Source organism: Silurus aristotelis (genome assembly GCF_946808225.1).
Source record: "Silurus aristotelis genome assembly, chromosome: 10".
In the NCBI taxonomy this organism is placed as follows: domain Eukaryota; kingdom Metazoa; phylum Chordata; class Actinopteri; order Siluriformes; family Siluridae; genus Silurus; species Silurus aristotelis.
In genome coordinates this window covers 4,244,635-4,263,125 of record NC_139583.1, presented here as the reverse complement: position 1 = coordinate 4,263,125, position 18,491 = coordinate 4,244,635, and the positions used below count along the sequence as shown (strand labels likewise).

At 39.1% G+C, this 18,491-nt stretch overlaps 1 protein-coding gene across 3 annotated transcripts in view; it reads left to right on the top strand.

Moving 5' to 3' along the window:
* The first annotated feature begins 7,417 nt into the window (after nt 1-7,417).
* The window catches only part of LOC310732050 (rho guanine nucleotide exchange factor 26-like), a 55,256-nt gene continuing 44,182 nt past the window's right edge, over nt 7,418-18,491 (top strand). Inside the window, exons 1-4 of one of the 3 annotated variants that reach the window (XM_083552256.1) lie at nt 7,418-7,660; nt 9,413-10,625; nt 12,986-13,034; nt 15,281-15,426. In XM_083552256.1, the coding sequence (XP_083408382.1) occupies nt 9,441-10,625; nt 12,986-13,034; nt 15,281-15,426 (1,380 nt within the window). In that variant the 5' untranslated portion in view covers nt 7,418-7,660; nt 9,413-9,440. The remainder of the gene's footprint in view (nt 7,661-9,412; nt 10,626-12,985; nt 13,035-15,280; nt 15,427-18,491) is intronic. The other 2 variants (XR_014535344.1, XM_083552257.1) reach the window with 2 other exon arrangements.

Sequence of the window (18,491 nt, the reverse complement as noted above, 5' to 3'; positions counted from 1 at the left end):
TGCTATTAAAGTGTGTGTTCTGTTCCACACATCCTTCTGTCCATCATGTTTTAAACATCTATAGCTCGTTTTTTAACATTTCTATGGAGTTTCTGAGGAACGTTTGTGTGAGTGAAAGATGTAATCCGTGGAACTGGTCTCTGAAGAGGATCAGCTTGAAGTTTCTGTTTGGAGAATAGGTCCCTAAGAAAATGTGTTAGAAGGACATGCATTCAAGCAACATGTGGATAAAAACAGGTGAAGAACATCTTTATGAAATAGGTGTCTGAGAAACATGTGTGAAGCCCAGGTTTCTGAGGACCTAAGAACATGTGTCTGAGAAAGATGTGTCGGGGGGAAATGTCTGAGAAAGATCAGTCTGAGAAGTATTTCCAAAGACCAGGTCTCTGAGAAATACATCTTTGAGGTATGTGTCTAAAGAACAGGTCTCTGAGGAAAATCAGTTCGAGAAATATCATTGCAAGGAACATCTGTATGAGGAACATCAGTCTGAGGAACATGTGACTAAGAAAAAGGTGTCTAAAAGACTGGTCTTTTTGAAATGGGAGCAGATCTTTGAGAAGCAGGTCTCTGATATATCAAATATCAATTTCAGGAATATCTGTCTGTGGAATTGGGCACTGAGGAATGTGTGTTGGAGAAACATGTATCCAAGCAACATGTGGCTGAAGAACAGGGGAACAACATCTCTAAAGAATAGGTGTGAAGACGTGTGAAAACCAAGTTTCTGAGACATTTGTGTGTCTGGGGAACATGTGTCTGATGAAAATGAATGTGAGGAACATGCATGTGTGGAACTTGTGTCTGGATAATCAGTCTGAGGCACATGTGTCTGAGGAATATATGTGTGAGGAACATGCATTTGGGGAATCTGGTCTGAGGAAAATCAGTCTGAGGCACATTGGCTGAGAAACATTGGTCTAAGGAAGATATGTGTGAGGAACATACATTTGTGGAATGTGGGTCTGAGGAAGACCAGTCTCAGTTTAGGAAACATCACTAAGAAATATTAGTTTGTGGAACATGTGTCTGTGGAACATGTGCCTCAGGAACATCAGTCTGAGGAACATGTTTCTTAGGAACTTTTTCTGAGGAACCCTGAGCAGAAGAACCTGCCTGACAGAAACATGCTTGTGGAAAGTTTCCTCAAAAGGAGAGCTCTCTAAAAAGAAAAGATCAGTCTCGGGAAAACATATTTGTGAAAAAAATGACACCAGATCTCCTCATTAACAGCAGGTGCATCTCAGAACAACATACTCTCTGTTCTGGTGGCCTTTTTCAAAAGCTTTTCTATAACAACCATGAGAGCCATAAACAAGGTGTAGATAAATGAGCCAGTTTGTGTGTGTGTGTGTGTGTGTGTGTGTGTGTGTGTGTGTGTGTGTGTGTGTGTGTGTGTGTGTGTGTGTGAGGGAACATCTAGACGCAAGTTGAATTTTTGGGCAATTTCACTCCATTGTTCATGTTCTGATCTTCATGGTGGTCATGATTTTAGAGAAATATGACGTTTCTCCTCAGAGAGCTTTAGCTGTAATTATCCAACGTAATTCTTTGGATCCTGATGGGGCTTGAAGGCAGATCCAGACGACTGAATTACACAGACTTATTTGCATGTGTTCACACAGACACTCGGCCCACGCACACTTTAACGGTGAGATGTTCTGAGCAGTGGCAGGAGAGAAAGTACGCTCTCAGACCTCTCTGTAGCGCATAATGACTCAGCGGCGCTCTGCTCGCACTCCAGCAGCCAGAACCACTGAGCTGTTTGAACAGTTCCTGCATCTCCACACAGAAATGCTGCAGAGGAAAGTGTAACGCTTTACTGAGCACACCAGGGACTGGAACCTGTTCACACAACACCCTGAGGGATGGAGAACAAGTGTGTGGTTTCTGTGGATGGGTTGCTATAGTTACACTGTGTCCAAAATCGTTCTGTATCTCTTATCTAATGCACTAAATCGAGTGTTGGCTATCGAGTGTTCTATCTTCACTACCTACATTCATTCAATCATTTATACCCACAAAGCACTCGGATGGTTAGACTGATGTTTTCTAGACTAATGTTCCTCAGACACTTGTTTTTCAGACTGATGTGAACATGTGTCTGAGAAATATCAGTCTGATATATGTGTCTAAGGAACAGCAGTCTGAGGAACATGTGTCTAAACAACATGTGTTTAAGGAACATGTGTCTAAACAACATGTGTTTAAGCAACATTATTCTGAGGAACATCAGTCTGAAAAATGTGTATGAGGAGCATCTGTCTGAGGTACATGTTTTTGAGGAACATCAGTCTGAGAGACAATTGTCTGAGAAACAGCAGTCTGAAAAACATGTTTAAGGAGCATCAGTCTGAGAAACAAGTGTCTGAGGACCATCTGTCTAAGAAACATGTGTCTGAGGAACATTAGTCTGAGAAACATATGTCTAAGGAGAATCTATCTGAGAGACAAGTGTCTGAGGAACATCTGTCTGAGAAACATGTTTGAGAAACATCAGTCTGAGAAACATCAGTTTAATAAGTGTCTGAGGAGCATCAGTCTGAGAAACTTGTCTGAGAAACATCAGTTAAATAAATGTCTGAGGAGCATCAGTCTGAGAAACATGTCTGAGAAACATCAGTTTTAGAAAAGGTGACATGAAAGCAAACAAGCAAACAAAAGAACCAATAAGAGTGATCTAACATGAAAACAAAAAGCTAAACAAAGCTAATTAAAACTGAACCAACACTACAATCAAAATAAACAAACAAACAAACAAACTAACAAATGACAACAACGAAAATGGAGAATTACAAAGAAAATAATGAACAATAAAATAAAATCATTCAACAAAATTAAATTTAATAAATATGTTTGGTCGATCGTGAAACTAACCTAAAAACCACAAACAAACAAACAAACAAACAAACAAACAAACAACAGCATTACTCTAACATGGATAACAAATGATGGCCTCTGAAATAAAAAGTCCTTTTAAATGTAACTGGTGAAGTTTTTGAAGTTCTACAGCATCATTATTTAACAATTTTTGTATTCAGAATTGGTGAAGTTAATGTAGCTAATGAGTTCATGTTTCTCTGCTGGCCCCAAGCCACATCCAGTTCTCCAGTAATGGCTTTTTGGTGGCAGCCATGTTAGAAAACCCAAATGTTCTCTCACATGACTGAGAGCCCATGGCTGCCTGTTAATGTGGTGTTTAATATGCTGGTGTTTGTGTTTTTACCACAGAAGTTTGTAGCATAATGTGGTGTTATTGTGTTATTATTGTTCACTATAGGTTTTGCTAGTCAGTTTTACCAGCTAGTCAGTTTCATGGCTAAACACTTCACTTGTCTTTATGGTGTACGTTTGTTTAACACAATCAGAGCACTGATTTACACAGAACTTCATGGCCAGGTTTTTCCTCACAATCCTTTTCATACACAAATCCTGTGTGAACATTTGTACATGTTTTTAACAGAAAGGATTTAGATGACGGTCAAACTCAAAAACACACAAGAATTGAACAGTAAATGAGTGGAAGACGGTTCTGTGGACAGATAAGTCCAACTGTGACATTTATTTCTCTAACAGAAGAACTGACATAAGATGGGGAACAGGAGAGAAGATGTTAGCAAACTGCTTCACCCCCAAACTTGGAGGTGGAAGCTCAATGGTTTGAGGTTATTTTTTAAGAGAGTCAAGGCAAAGTATTTCAGCTGAATGTTTGGAGAAATCTATCTATCTATCTATCTATCTATCTATCTATCTATCTATCTATCTATCTATCTATCTATCTATCTATCTATCTATCTATCTATCTATCTATCTATCTATCTATCTATCTATCTATCTATCTATCTATCTATCTATCTATCTATCTATCTATCTATCTCATCATCTCATCATCTCATCATCTCATCATCTCATCAAATCATCTTTTAATACAGAAATTTGTCTCCACCATGTGGACAAACTATGCGACTACAGTTTTTCTATGAGGCTTCAAAGGACCAGAACCTACTAATAATCTCTCAAGAGCAGAGATGTGGACAGATAATATAAAAAATTTTGGTTTTCATTGTTTTTGTGTAATCTACAGTGGTATGTGTTCATGCACAATTATATCACATTGGGATATAAATAGTCATTCCTAAAGCAGCATAAACAATAAAACAGGATTAAATATGGCTTTGGACTGGGGATTGTAAAATTCACCAATTCACATCAATACATTGACATAAAAATGAATGATGTGATGCATCGATTTAAAAAAGTGTGCAGGTTGGCATTTGTATTTTGAACGTTTTTAAGATATTTTGCATCAGTAATAAATAATTTATTTATAGATCATTATTAGTGGAGGCGCTATATTTTTATAATTAAAAAGTGACTAATAATTTGTGCCCAAAAATGTTTTATGTGGATTGATTTCTCCTCGCTAAACTGCTGCTACGTGAATATGATGCATCACAACACTACGGAGACCAAGCTGTGAGTCACATAGAACACAGATTAACATGGCAGAGGTAGAGCTGCATCTTCCTGGAGACAGAACAGGAAAAGAACGTCTGGTTTTATCGAATCTTTCTTTGTTATTTTTTATTTTTTGCACAACAAAGGCCTGTGTGCGAAATGGTCATACATTAGAAGTCAGAAGGCACCTAAGTAAGTTGATTTGCTGTCTGTCTGAAACCAAAGAAATAAATGTGAACTGTACCATATTAATGCAGAGCATCATATATTTTTTCCATTGTATTGTAATGATTTAAATCGCATCGTGTGGAATTGAATTAAAATCGGATCGCACTGCATCGTAATGGGGTGAATTGTATCGCATCGCATCAGTTAGGTAGATGCACATCCCTATTTTGGACAGGTTAGGACTGGTTTCAGGGTTCTGTCTATTACATGGACACAAGATGGCGACACAAACCATCAAAGAGCATTGAAATGTGGTTTTAATTTCCAATTAAATTTATGTAGCTTGTCATATTTTCTTATTTTCCAGAGTATAACATTTGTAACAGTTTTAACCTTCATTTTTTTTGTTTCATTTTCTACCTTACCTCACCTACCTGCATTTAAACCCTCTCTATTCAGTTAATTTAATCTTATCCCACTGAGAAGATCATCTGGAGTTCTCTTCCTCCATCACGGACATTTACACAACATGCTGCATCCACAAAGCCACCAGCAAGCCCTCACACACACACACACACACACACACACTCTTCACCCTCCTACTGTCTGGAAAAAGGTGTTAAAGCACTGAGAGCCTCAAAGCCAGACTGACAAAGACATGACTGACACACACACACACACACACACAAACACACACACACACACACACACACACACACACACACACACACACACACACACACTATTTCATCACCAAATGCTTACACCTACACTATTTATTACATGGACAATTTATATAAACATTCAGCTCGGTGTACTGTTCGGTTTTGAATTCTTACAGGACTGTTGTGTTTTTGCACTAAATGTTGTTTGCACTCATGCACTATATTGAATGTAGTGTGTATAGGTCTGTTTATTTTATCAGTTAGATTTGTTTTATCTTGTGTTAATTTGTGTTATTTAATGGTGCATGTTACTCCTTGTTTTATTTCCTGTGTACTGTAGTGTACATGGCTGAAATGTCAATAAAGCAACATGACTTGAAATGATGAATCATGTGATACAATCTGCAGTCATGTTCAGATAATGCTTTCATGTTTTTCTGTTTTCTGAACTTGTCTGAAGATTATAAAATGAAGTGAATAAACACACACACACACAAAAAAAGCGTTTCATTGTTGAAGCTTGGGACATTTTTTAGTTTTGTGTCTTGGTGAACCACACAACAGAGCATTTCCCCATCACAGATTATGTCAAGTGTGCAGGGAAGAACCTGCTTGTTAGATCAGCAATGTGAGAAGAAAATAGCAGTTGATTGTCCAAGGTTGTGTCCAGTGACCAAATGTGAGATCAGAGAGTTGTCCACAGAGATCACAAGATATTGACATGGAGATAAATTACCAGGGATAAACAGCAGTTCAGTTTTGCTGGTATTAAGCTTCAGTTGGTGAGCTGCCTATCCATGATGAGATATCTGCCAGACATGTCGAGACCCAGCGAAAGCAAAAGTGTCTGTGGGGCAGAAGGAGAAAATAGTGAAAGAAGGAAAGAATTCGAGTATTATGATTAAAACCCCAACCCACTCACAGAACTTTTGAGGAGCTCTGGATTCTGTTTTGAGAGTGTAAATGAACATTTCAGCCAGCAGTCGGAGTAGAACACTGCATCAGAGAAAAACTAAAATGAGATTTGCTGCCACCCAAAGGAGAAGAAATGTAGTGCAGGCTACCAAATAGAAGGGGCTTTAAAAGTTTTCCACAATTATTTCGGTAAAAAGAAATGCTGCAACGTATGAACGTTGTTACAAAACAGTACAACTTGGTGACATGTGACATTGGGAGTTGAAAGGAAACCAGAAAATCCCGCACAGGAAACTGTAACCGACGGTAAAACAACATTAGGAGTGAACCTATAGAGCTGTACGGGATTAATTATAGCATGTGTTATGTTTATGGAACTTAAAACAAAACAAAACAAAACAGTTATAAAAGGCTATTACTACAACAAAAATCAAACCAATCAACAAACCAATCAAACAAACAAGCAGACAAACAACTAACCAAGCAACAAATCAAACAAACAAACAACTAACCGAACGAAAAAACAAACAAACAAACAAACAAACAACTAACCAAACAACCAATTAACTAACCATACAACAAACAAATATAAACTTTACTGGATATAATTATGTATGAATGTCTTGTCATAAAATGAAAAACCAAAACAAACAAATGCAGAATAAATAAATAATAAATAATCCAAAGATACATTACTGATAATGTTTGTTGAAAAAAACAATGTATATGTAAAAACAAACATATTTATTTCCTATTTGACCTGTATTTATGATTTAGTAGGTTGTTATAGTCAGTATAACAACCTTTTTTTTTGGGAGGGGGAATAAACCTAAAAAACAAACAAATTAATTTATAATATGAACAAAACAAAATCTTACAGAACCGGAAATAAAATCTGTTTTTTTTTTATTATTATTATTTGCAAAAACGACAAAGCAGTTATATAAAATTAACATACAGTTTATATTGGCAACTTGTGGGAAAAAATAAAAATAGATAGATAGATAGATAGATAGATAGATAGATAGATAGATAGATAGATAGATAGATAGATAGATAGATAGATAGATAGATAGATAGATAGATAGATAGATAGATAGATAGATAGATAGATAGATAGATAGATAGTATTGTTTATCCCCGTTATGAACCTGATCGTTTTAAGTGTTAATTGTTAACGCAGTGGGGAAAGTGGGCGTGACCGTGACGTCACTCCGAACTTCGGACAATCTTGCGCTCGCGTGCCAAAATACTCCGTCAGTCAACTCCGGACGCGGTGCGCGCGCTTGTGCACAGGTCTCCGCATAGAAGTGCGCGCGAGGATGTGGAGTTAAACCCAGTGGACTGTTCTGAACTTTCACACCCAGGATAATCCCCCGGATCTGAGCGCTAAAACCACCGGATCATGAGCTGATCTGAGCCCCGGGTCCTGCCGCAGAGAAGTGCACGTACAGGTAAAGTATGAGATTGTCCTTGAGGTGGTGGTGGAACATTTCAGAGTAACAATTCAGCGTTAGTTTGAAAGAAACATCTGACTGCTTTAGAGTAATGCGCAGAGAAGGTGGAAGTGTCCTTTCCAAAACAATAACACTCATTCTTCACTCCACTCTCAGGAGTAAAGAGGTGAAACTCTGCTCTTCCTTCACTCTTCAAGAGAACATCATTCACACATTTAATCCGTAAGAGATGCAGATCTTAAACACTCATTCTACATGAATTAGTCTACTGTCAACTGCATGTGCGTCCCTGTAACACATACCAAACCTACAAGAGCGCATTTCTTCCTCTCAACAGTTTGCAATCCAGTAGAAATCTAAGTTTCCAAGTTAAGTTGTCCAAGTTTCAGTTTGCTAGTTTGCTCTGCGTTGCCTCACCTGGTTAAACAATAACTACTGTACTGAGAACTGCTGATGTGCAGCAAAGAGCTGGTGAATATTCAGGTAGTGAAAGTTTTTTATTAAATCAAACAAAAAAACACTTTAACATTGTCCGATAGATAGATAGATAGATAGATAGATAGATAGATGGACGGACGGACGGACGGACGGACGGACGGACGGACGGACGGACGGACGGACGGACGGACAGATAGGTAGAGACAGATAGACAGAGAGATAGATAGATAGATAGATAGATAGATAGATAGATAGATAGATAGATAGATAGATAGATAGAGACAGACAGACAGACAGACAGACAGACAGACAGACAGACAGAGGGACAGATAGAAAAATAGATAGATAGATAGATAGATAGATAGATAGATAGATAGATAGATAGATAGATAGACAGACAGACAGACAGACAGACAGACAGACAGACAGATAGATAGACGAACGGACAAACGGACGGACGGACAGACAGATAGGTAGAGACAGATAGACAGACAGACAGACAGATAGATAGATAGATAGATAGATAGATAGATAGATAGATAGATAGATAGACGGACGGACGGACGGACGGACGGACGGACGGACGGACGGACGGACGGACGGACGGACGGACGGACGGACGGACGGACAGATAGGTAGAGACAGATAGACAGACAGACAGAGATAGATAGATAGATAGATAGATAGATAGATAGATAGATAGATAGATAGATAGATAGATAGATAGATAGATAGATAGATAGATAGATAGATAGATAGATAGAGACAGACAGACAGACAGACAGACAGATAGAAAAATAGATAGATAGATAGATAGATAGATAGATAGATAGATAGATAGATAGATAGATAGATAGATAGATAGACAGACAGACAGACAGACAGACAGACAGACAGACAGACAGACAGACAGACAGACAGATAGATAGATAGATAGTAGTTTTGGTTTGATTATTGCGTTGCCTTACCTGGTTAAACAGTAACTGCTGTGAACTGCTCCATTCATATGCATGTCCTTGAGGTCCAACTAGGTTCCGTACATACAAGTTCTCTTGATGGTTCCACCCATAAACATGTAGCTTTATTTTTAATTAAAATAGATTTTTTATAGGAATAGGACTTGTGTATTCGGATTTCATCTGATCATTTGTGTTCTGTATTCTCTCAGACACTTTTCCCTCATGAAAATTCATTACCAAGACTTCTTTAACTCTTAGCTCCACTACATTAGGCTAATAAGTGATCAGTGAGAGTAGCGAGGAAACTGTGGTTTACTACAGGCAAATTAATCTTGTCTCGGTTTTACTTCAGGCCGTGATGTTTGCACAGTGACCTTGCTATGGATTTTAGCAACGAGGTAGATTTTTCCAACAACAACAACAGCCGTAGCAGCAGCAACAACAACATCATCCTTCCTCTGTGGAAGAAGCGTGCCACGGACCAGGTCTCGAATGGCAACCTGAAGCCCAAACCAAGACCTTTGAGCTATCAGATTGATGGTGTCCTTATGACCGATTTCCCTGTGGAGGACAGCTGCTCTTTTACCGTCACACAACCTGCAGAGACGATCACCACTCCACAAAGCACCATGGTGATCAAACATGTTTTGAACAAACCTGCCCGTAAGACTCGTGTTGTAAGGAGCATTAGTATCGGGCACCTATCCAGTGGAAGCTTTTCTCTGGCAAGATTTAGATCAGAGAATAATAATAATGACTCCATTGACAATAACCAGGTGCCCCAAACCAACCTATCTACAAACACTCCCAATGGCCTAAGCAAAAAGGAGACCAAAAGAGACCGTGAATCTCTGAAGCGCCTGTCTAACCCATTTACCCTTATTTCTCAGAGGGAGCAAATTGTGTTCGGGGACCCATCCCCAATATCAGATAGGCAACCCCCACAGAAATCTGGCTCTCCTTCTCAGAATTCCCCTCAACAGTTTTCTTCTTCCGTGTCTCTTGGATCTTCTTCATCTCACAACTCCATGTCCAGCACTTCCTCCCTTTCTTCTTGCTCTTCTTCCTTCTCCTCTGTTCCCAGCACACCATCTGATCCCATAACTCCTCAATCTCTGTCTCCATCCGAATGCAAAACAGTAACTCCAAACAATTCTTCAAGCTCCTCCCAGTGTTCAGAAGTCAAGTCACCCATACCCAGCATGGTACTCAGTACCCACAGCCCCGCTGCATTGAAGATGGGCAGCCAGCAGCTCATTCCTCACAATCTGGCATCTGAGAAACGATCAGGCAAAACTATCCATTCTCTGGTCTTGAAAGACTCTTCCAAACGTTCCCTCCGGGCTCGGAGCATGGTGGAGAGTGGTGCCTTCTTCTCCAGCAGTAAGGATGTTCAAGAGGCAGATGGCGAGGATGTGCCAGGACTGTTCAGAAGAGGCCTGAGGTCAACATCTTACCGCCGGGCTGTGGTCAGTGGTGTAGACCTGGATGTTCCTTCAGACCTTCTAAAAGGGGTCCCAGAGGTGAAAGAAGGACCCAGGAGTCCACGACCAACCAAAAGCAAGGTGAGTTCAGCTTTACTGATATCAGAAGAGCTGATATCTAAATCCATCACTGAGCTCGATGCAATTCACATCTCGATGCATAGCCAACATTACGAATAAATAATAATAAAAAAAAAAAGATTAAATAAAAGCAGACGTTCTTTTAGTATTCTGTCTTTAGGAAGTTACAGCTCTACCTCTGCCATGTTAATCTGTATTTTATGTGACTCTCAGGAAAATCCTCGGTCTTCGTAGTGTTGTGATGCGCCATATTCACGTAGCAGCAGTGATGCTAAGAGAACGCGCTTTCGAGAAACAGTTTAGCGAGGAGAAATTAATCAATATATAAAATATAAAATATTGGTCACATTATTGGTCACTTTCCGAATCATAAAAGTATAGCGAACCTAGTTAATACTCACCACTTTTAGATTTTTAAAGAGATTCTACCTGGATCCTTTTCAGAAATGAAAAACTACTTTAGGGTTCTATGCAGAACTTTATTAATATTACCACAATTGGACAATATTCTCATTTTAATAATATTCTTATTGCAATTTGAAAACGCCTCCAGTTCTGGGTTTCTGGATTGGCACCTTTCTCCTCTGAATGAGAAACATCTTTTCCTACACAGACCCTTCAAGGTTTTTCCTAGGTCTAGGTGCTATCTATGCAAGCTAGAAATCGATACTCCGATGTAGGGTGCTATGTAGAACTTTGAAAAACTTAATATACCCTTGAGGGCGATTGATGTAACCACAAAGTCTCTTCTCTGAGAAAATCAGCATTTTTTTTGTAGAAAAAATGTGTTCAAACTAAAAACCTCAAGGATTATTCAGTAATTTCTGACTTCTGGATTTCTAATGATCTAATAATTTCTAACTAGAAAGCTGCAATTGAAGGAGTTTTTAGCAAGCTACATTGAATCTTTTACTGTAGGTCCAAACTAAAAAAAATTTAGGTAGCCTGGAGCCCTGCAATTGGATTGGTTGAAGGCTGTTGAAACTTTTATGTAGGGTTCAACATAGAACTTTTTCCTCTTTATGGGTGCTAGATGTAACTTTGTTTATGGTTCTGTAGTCGAAGAAAATAAAGCTACTTAAAATACCTTAAGAGGCTTCTGAATAATCATTAAACAAGAACCCTGCAGAAACTTTTTCAAAGGTAAGACCTTAAATCCTTTTTTAAACCAGTTTCCTGTAATAAAACTGTATGGAATATGTATCTTTTGATGGATGGAAGTATGAACTGAAACATGCTGGTAAAGTACAAGGTTATGTAGAATCCATATGCTGTGGAAAAACCTTATTAATCCGAAATCCTTCCAGCAAACCATATGACGAGAAATACGTTCGACTGTTTTGCCATTAAGCTTAAATCCACATTAAATATGAACCCGTGCATTGTTTAATTAGACTCAAACTGAGCACACGGCTAAAAGTAATTATGGCTTTGTTGATATTTTACTGGAGTGTTACATAACAGGTCGAGACACGCCTCTATTATGTTATAGGATTGACATTCATTATACGGTGTCATACATAACAAGTTGCACGATTTTCCTCTACTTGCACTCAAGTGTTACTATCAGAGAAAGTACCTCAACCTGAATCTCCTAAAAACTGAGCAGATCCAACAGGATGAACCATTTCCTGGTAATGTTGACACATTTCTAGAGTGCACAACATATAAAACAATCTCTCGAAATAGATTCCATCATCGTATTGTGACGTCAACACGGACTCCTGTCCCTCAACTTGTTCAGATCTTTAGACTTGGTCTAATTTTTCTTATCTAGAAAGATAAGCACTTCTGTAACTCATGCTAGATAATCATATCTTTTAAATAAAGTAACAGTACTGATAAATATGAATAAATCCAGAATGACGTCATGGAGTGGCCGTCATTTTTCGCCCTGTCGCCGCGTATAAAGAACGCTGATTAGGTTTGCTAGAGCAACAAAGCCTCCAGCGTCCTCAAATTAGCTCTGCCAAACACTTCCATGCAAGGCACAAAGGCCTACTAAAGGGGTCATAGAGGTCGAAGACCTGAAAGATTGCGAGGAGGTGGAAATGAACCGTGTCTGCTAATGTCCATTCTTCAGATTTTAACAGGCCGGTGTGAATGGAAGAACCAGAAGCAGGAAAAGACAAAAAAAAAATGGTGGATTTTAGCTTTAAATATTCCAATCAAGTTTAAGTTTGTCAGTGATCTTATTAAAGGAATCGCAAAGTTCGAATCAAGTTCAAATCCCAGCGCCACCAAGCTGCCATTGCTGGGCTTTTGAGCAAGGCCCTTAACGCTCAAGGGGAGGAAATCGTTGGCATAAACCCACTTCTTTAACAGACCGACCATTAGTTAATCTTTTATGTCTTCTTCAGGTTGGAGAGAAGAAGAGAATACAGAGCCAGAGGACATTTGATAGTGAAGGTAAGACCCCACTACACAATCTTAAATCCGATCTTCTCCGACTTTACCCAATGCATTATAAACCCATTCTGCTACAGAGGTTAAGTCAAAGCATTTACAATTTGCAAAAACCCCCAATGCACCTAGCACCCAGCAGAAATGCTAATTCACTGCTAAGAAAAGGACTTTGTACGCCAGTACGCATTTATTTATGGGTGTGGTTTACTTTCGTTTTTGTGCTGATATGAAGTGTACTTTGACCCGTCATTTTGTGAAGCTTGGTTCAGGTATTAGAAGACAGGAATGTAGTTTTCTTAGTTTATAACAATGGTGATGCTACCAGTTAGTAATTAGTGATCAGCAAACTTTTGCCTCTCTGATTTCTTATTGCTTGGTAACATCTCACATACACCTTCTATCACTCTGTTTAATTACAGTAAGCTCTCACAGAGGTAGTGCAATGGGCAAAAGTTTTGGGACACCTGACTTTTCCAGCCATATGTGGTTCTTCTCAAAACTGTTACCACAAAGTTAAAGGCACATAATTGTATAGGACGTCGTATAGGATGAGCTAGTATGAATTTTATGTCTCAGCATGACGACACCCCTGTGTTCATAAAGATATGCTTAACATGGGTTGGAGTGGAAGATCTGCTGCTATTGAACACCTTTGAGATGAATGTGAATCCTCACCTCACCTACATCAAGCGCCTGATTGTACTAACAATCTTGTGGCTGAATGATTCTCCACAAGCACACTCCAAAATCTAGTGGACCATCTTCCTAGAATGGTGGAGGTTTCAATAACAGCAAATGGGGACTCAATGTGGAAGGGGGGTGAAAGCACATATAATCTCCACAAACTTTTATCTAGTTTTTCAGGCAGATTTTGATAGCTCAACTTTCTTACCTTTAAACATTTATGCGTCTCACACTGAAGAGAACCATACATACAGTACACATATGTTCAGGTTTCTTTTGGTAATATTCGGTCCCTTTAAGTTTCTTGGGACCTTAGTAACCTTGATGCCTCTGCTAATAGTAAGAGTTCCCCACAGCTCCTTCTTGAAAATGTGTTTATTTTCTCTATTTTATGGCCGCTTAATGGCATTTCTTTTGTTTTCTAGATTGAATTTGAAAAGATCAGGTTTCATGTGCTTAGATTTCAAGGAAATGATAAACACATTTACGTGTTTATTTTAGCTATCTCAGGATTGTCTTCTCAAATGTCAAGGGAATGTGATTAAGTAGAAGTCATTTAAGGCAATGCTGCTAGTTTGTTAATAAACAGCTACCCTGTACCTATGTTTACTGCCCAGTGTTTTGGCACTATGTCAGTAAATTTGTATGCACTATATATTTGCATGTACATATACATATATATATATATATATATATATATATATATATATATATATATATATATATATATATATATATATATATATATATATATATATATATATATACATACACACACTATATAGTATTGGGTCACCTGGTCATAAGTACAATATGAAATATTTAAACATTGCATTCCACATTTCACAATTCACTCGTATAATTCCCTCCACTCTTCTGGGAAGATGTTCCACTAGATTTTGAAGTGTGTTATGGATATTTGTCTTCATCAGCCACAAGGGTATTACTAAAGGCAGGTACTGATGTAGGTGAGGAGACCTGGGGTGGAGTCAGCCTTCACATTCATCCCAAAAGTGTTCAGTAGGCATGAGATCAGAGCTCTATAGCAGCAAGATCTTCCTCTCCAAAACATGTAAACCATATCTTTAAGAATCTCACTTTGTGCACAGGAGCATCGCCATGCTGGAACAGGTTTTGGGTTTCCAAGTTCAAGTGAATGCAAAAGTTTATTATAGCGCCATCTAAATATGTCCTGTACAATTTGAGTGCTTTGTGGTAACATTTTGGAAAAGAACCACATATAGCAGGAAAGTTCAGGTGACCCAATACTTTTGGCAATATAGTGTGTGTGTGTGTGTGTGTGTGTGTGTGTGTGTGTGTGTGTGTGTGTGTGTGTGTGTGTGTGTGTGTGTGTGTGTTTGTTTGCCATATGTCTGTGTGTGTTTGTGTGTTGGTCTGAAGGTATTAAGTACAGCAGGGTAGGCTGAATTAATAGTGGGAATAGTGGGAGTGATCCATCCAACCCTGGATCCATTGCCTAATGCTTAAAAACAACGAATGAGCTTAAACAAGTGTTTTAAGCTGCTTGAAGCTGTTATTCAGGTGGATGTGTTTCATTTCTACAGAAGACGAGGTTCTGTATCAGAACTATCAGGAGAAAGCGTTGCATGATGACTCAGATGAGGATGCGGAATCCAGGGAGCCCAAAGCGGACGAGCGCATCGTGGTGCAGTATAAACCCATCCGGACGTCCTGGAGTCAGCTCAGTGTGGTGAGCCACAACAAACACACACATTGGAAACAGATTTCTGAACATTAAACACATGCACAGAATTTCTGAGGGAAAGCAGGTTAAAGGTTTCATGAGCCTTCACATACAAATATCATGCCATGTTGTCACCTTCCAGCTCCAGGGCTCGATCCTGAGCTCAGGTTTCTTCCTGTTTGGAGATTTAAGTGTTCTCCCTGTGTTAGTGCAGGTTATTCGATTTTCTCTCAGTATCCTCTTCAATCCTGATCAGTGCATCATGTAGTTGTTTGTGACACTCAGTGATAAGCCTTTTGTGATTACATTTTACTGTAATATCCACACACACACACACACACACACACACACACACACACACACACACACACACACACACACAGACACACACACAGACACACACACAAACTGACATACACCTTAACACAAAACCAAAGCACCTCATACCTCATAAATTCTGTCATCGCACAACATAAGCACACACACACACACACACACACACACACACACACACACACATACACACACACACACACACACACACACACACACACACACACACACACACACACACACACACACACACACACACACACACTCAATCAAGGTGTTGTTATAACCCATATGCACACACTCATACACACGCTCATACACACGCAAGAAGAAACACGGTCATGAAGTTGAGGAATGCTGGGACTACGAGGAATGTGGTTCAGTCCAGTCGCACGGGAGTCCCAATTATAACCACCCTGAGAGAGAGAGAGAGAGAGAGAGAGAGAGAGAGAGAGAGAGAAAGAGCCAGAAAGAGAGAGAGAGAGAGAGAGAGAGAGAGAGAGAGAGCACATCATGCGTGGTTCATACTCTCACGTGGTTCATGTGCAGTTCATACGTGGTTCATGTGCTGTTCATGCGTGGTTTATACTCTCACGTGGTTCATGTGCTGTTCATGCGTGGTTCATACTCTCACGTGGTTCATGCGCGGTTCTCACGTGGTTCATGCGCGGTTTATCCTTAATTTTTGCAAACCAAAAGGTGCATTTCTCAAAACAACACATTGGATTTCTTGCAAAAGCCTGAACGTTTCTCAAAATCCTCAGTTCATCTCTCAAAAGTAAGTATTTGTGTGAATGAACATCTCATTCCCATCAGAATGACACGTCCTTTTTTCATTGTACACAAACAGGATCGTCTAAATGTTTACTCGTGTTGTCAGTATGACGACACACAGTTTCATTTCCTCATGTAAACTACGGTTTTGATTACAGTAACGAGGTTGAATTTCTTATTTATGGTAGATTTAAATTTCATCAGCACTTTAGCAATTTATTTATTTGACTGCATATTTAATATATTGATTGCATGAGACCAGACAGGATTCACACTTTTACTGTACTGTAATCGTGTCTGTTTGTTTCCTGGTTGTTCATCCATTTTCAGAAATTGTAATTCTGTGTTTTGCTCTCTTGCTAATTGAAGGTTCACGAGATTCACCTTTGACCTGTTTCAGAGGACTTGTTGATTATTGGTTAATCTGATGCCGTACACGCCTTCATTAATGACATTCAAGATTCATTTGCATGATTAATCAATTCAACACATTTACATTAAAAAGTTTCATAGAGATTTTAGATCACAGATTCTGACAACTGGTTTAACCATTTAGTACACAATGACTTACACAATGAACTGATGCTGAGATGTTTTTGGGGGTTAAAACTATTCAGGTGAAACCAGTATAATATATTTTGATCTACATGAACATAAACAACTGATAATGTAGGAAACATCAAACACTCGTACACAATTGATTAAATGATGTACCAAAGTGTTCGCAATTTGATCAAAGCGACGAGAAATTGTTCTTATGATGAGCAAAAGTGACGACATGATGTGCAGGTTGAACAAGTAGTTTTGAGAATTTCATTTCGGATCTGAGAAACGCTCCAAAGCAACTGAGAAAAACTGTATTACTTTATCATTACTGAGTGAGACAAGTAGTGACTCTGACTGGCTTTTAGAGAGACATTTGGACAAAAGGAGTCCAAATACACTTAGATAAGAGGAGGATATAATGCATTTGAATGAATTTCTGATGGACAGACAGAGAAACATATATAATTACATTTTAATTAAATTTTTAAAGAGAGAGAGATAGAGAGAGAGAGAGAGAGAGAGAGAGAGAGAGAGATACAAAGATTTTTTATTAAACACAAATGGTGATTATTATTATGTCTGTAATCTTGGGATAAATCAGATTTTAGAGAATCTGAGAGAGTCACAGAAGCTGAATGAAAAGTGAGAGGGAGAGAAAGAAAGGAAGAAAGAAGAAAGGCAGAGAGCTACTACATCCTCAGGGAACTGGCTCCAGTCAGGGCACGGCTCCAGCTCCTCACTCAAATTCCGACACTTTCTCCCCCGTGGAAAAAATGCAGAAAATGTGGAAGGCTGGAGCGCATGTGAAGCCTCCTATTTGTGGAATTATGTAATCTGGTTGAAGGCTGGAATGGTGGGAGACTTTAATGATGTTTTCCATTTTGCCGCTTCGTTCTGGGCCACCTTAGGCCGGAATGTTCTGGAAACGTCCCAGTAACACATGAAGAGAGAATCATGTGAGTGTGTGGAAAAAAGTGAAAACGTGGGGGATGTGGGGGAAACAGATGGGTGCAGTGGTGTGGACGTGGACGCAGTGTACTGATGCAACACTACAGACAAGGATAGGAAGAGAAGAGTTAATGTTGACTTTGTGTGTACGTGGAAGAGGTGTGTGTCTCTTTTTGCGTGTGTCTCTTTCTGAGTGTGTGTCTGTGTGTGTGTCACTTCCACTGTGCGTTTATGTGTCTCTTCCACTGTGTGTGTCTCTTTCTATGTGTGTCTTTTCTACAGTGTGTGTCTCTTTCTATTTGTGTCTTTTCTACTGTGTGTGTCTCTTTCTATGTGTGTCTCTTCCACTATGCGTGTGTGTCTCTTTTTGTGTGTGTCTTTTCCACTGTGCATGTGGTTGTCTCTTTCTGTGTGTCTCTTTCTGAATGTCTGTCTCTGTGTGTGTGTGTGTGTGTGTGTGTGTGTGTGTG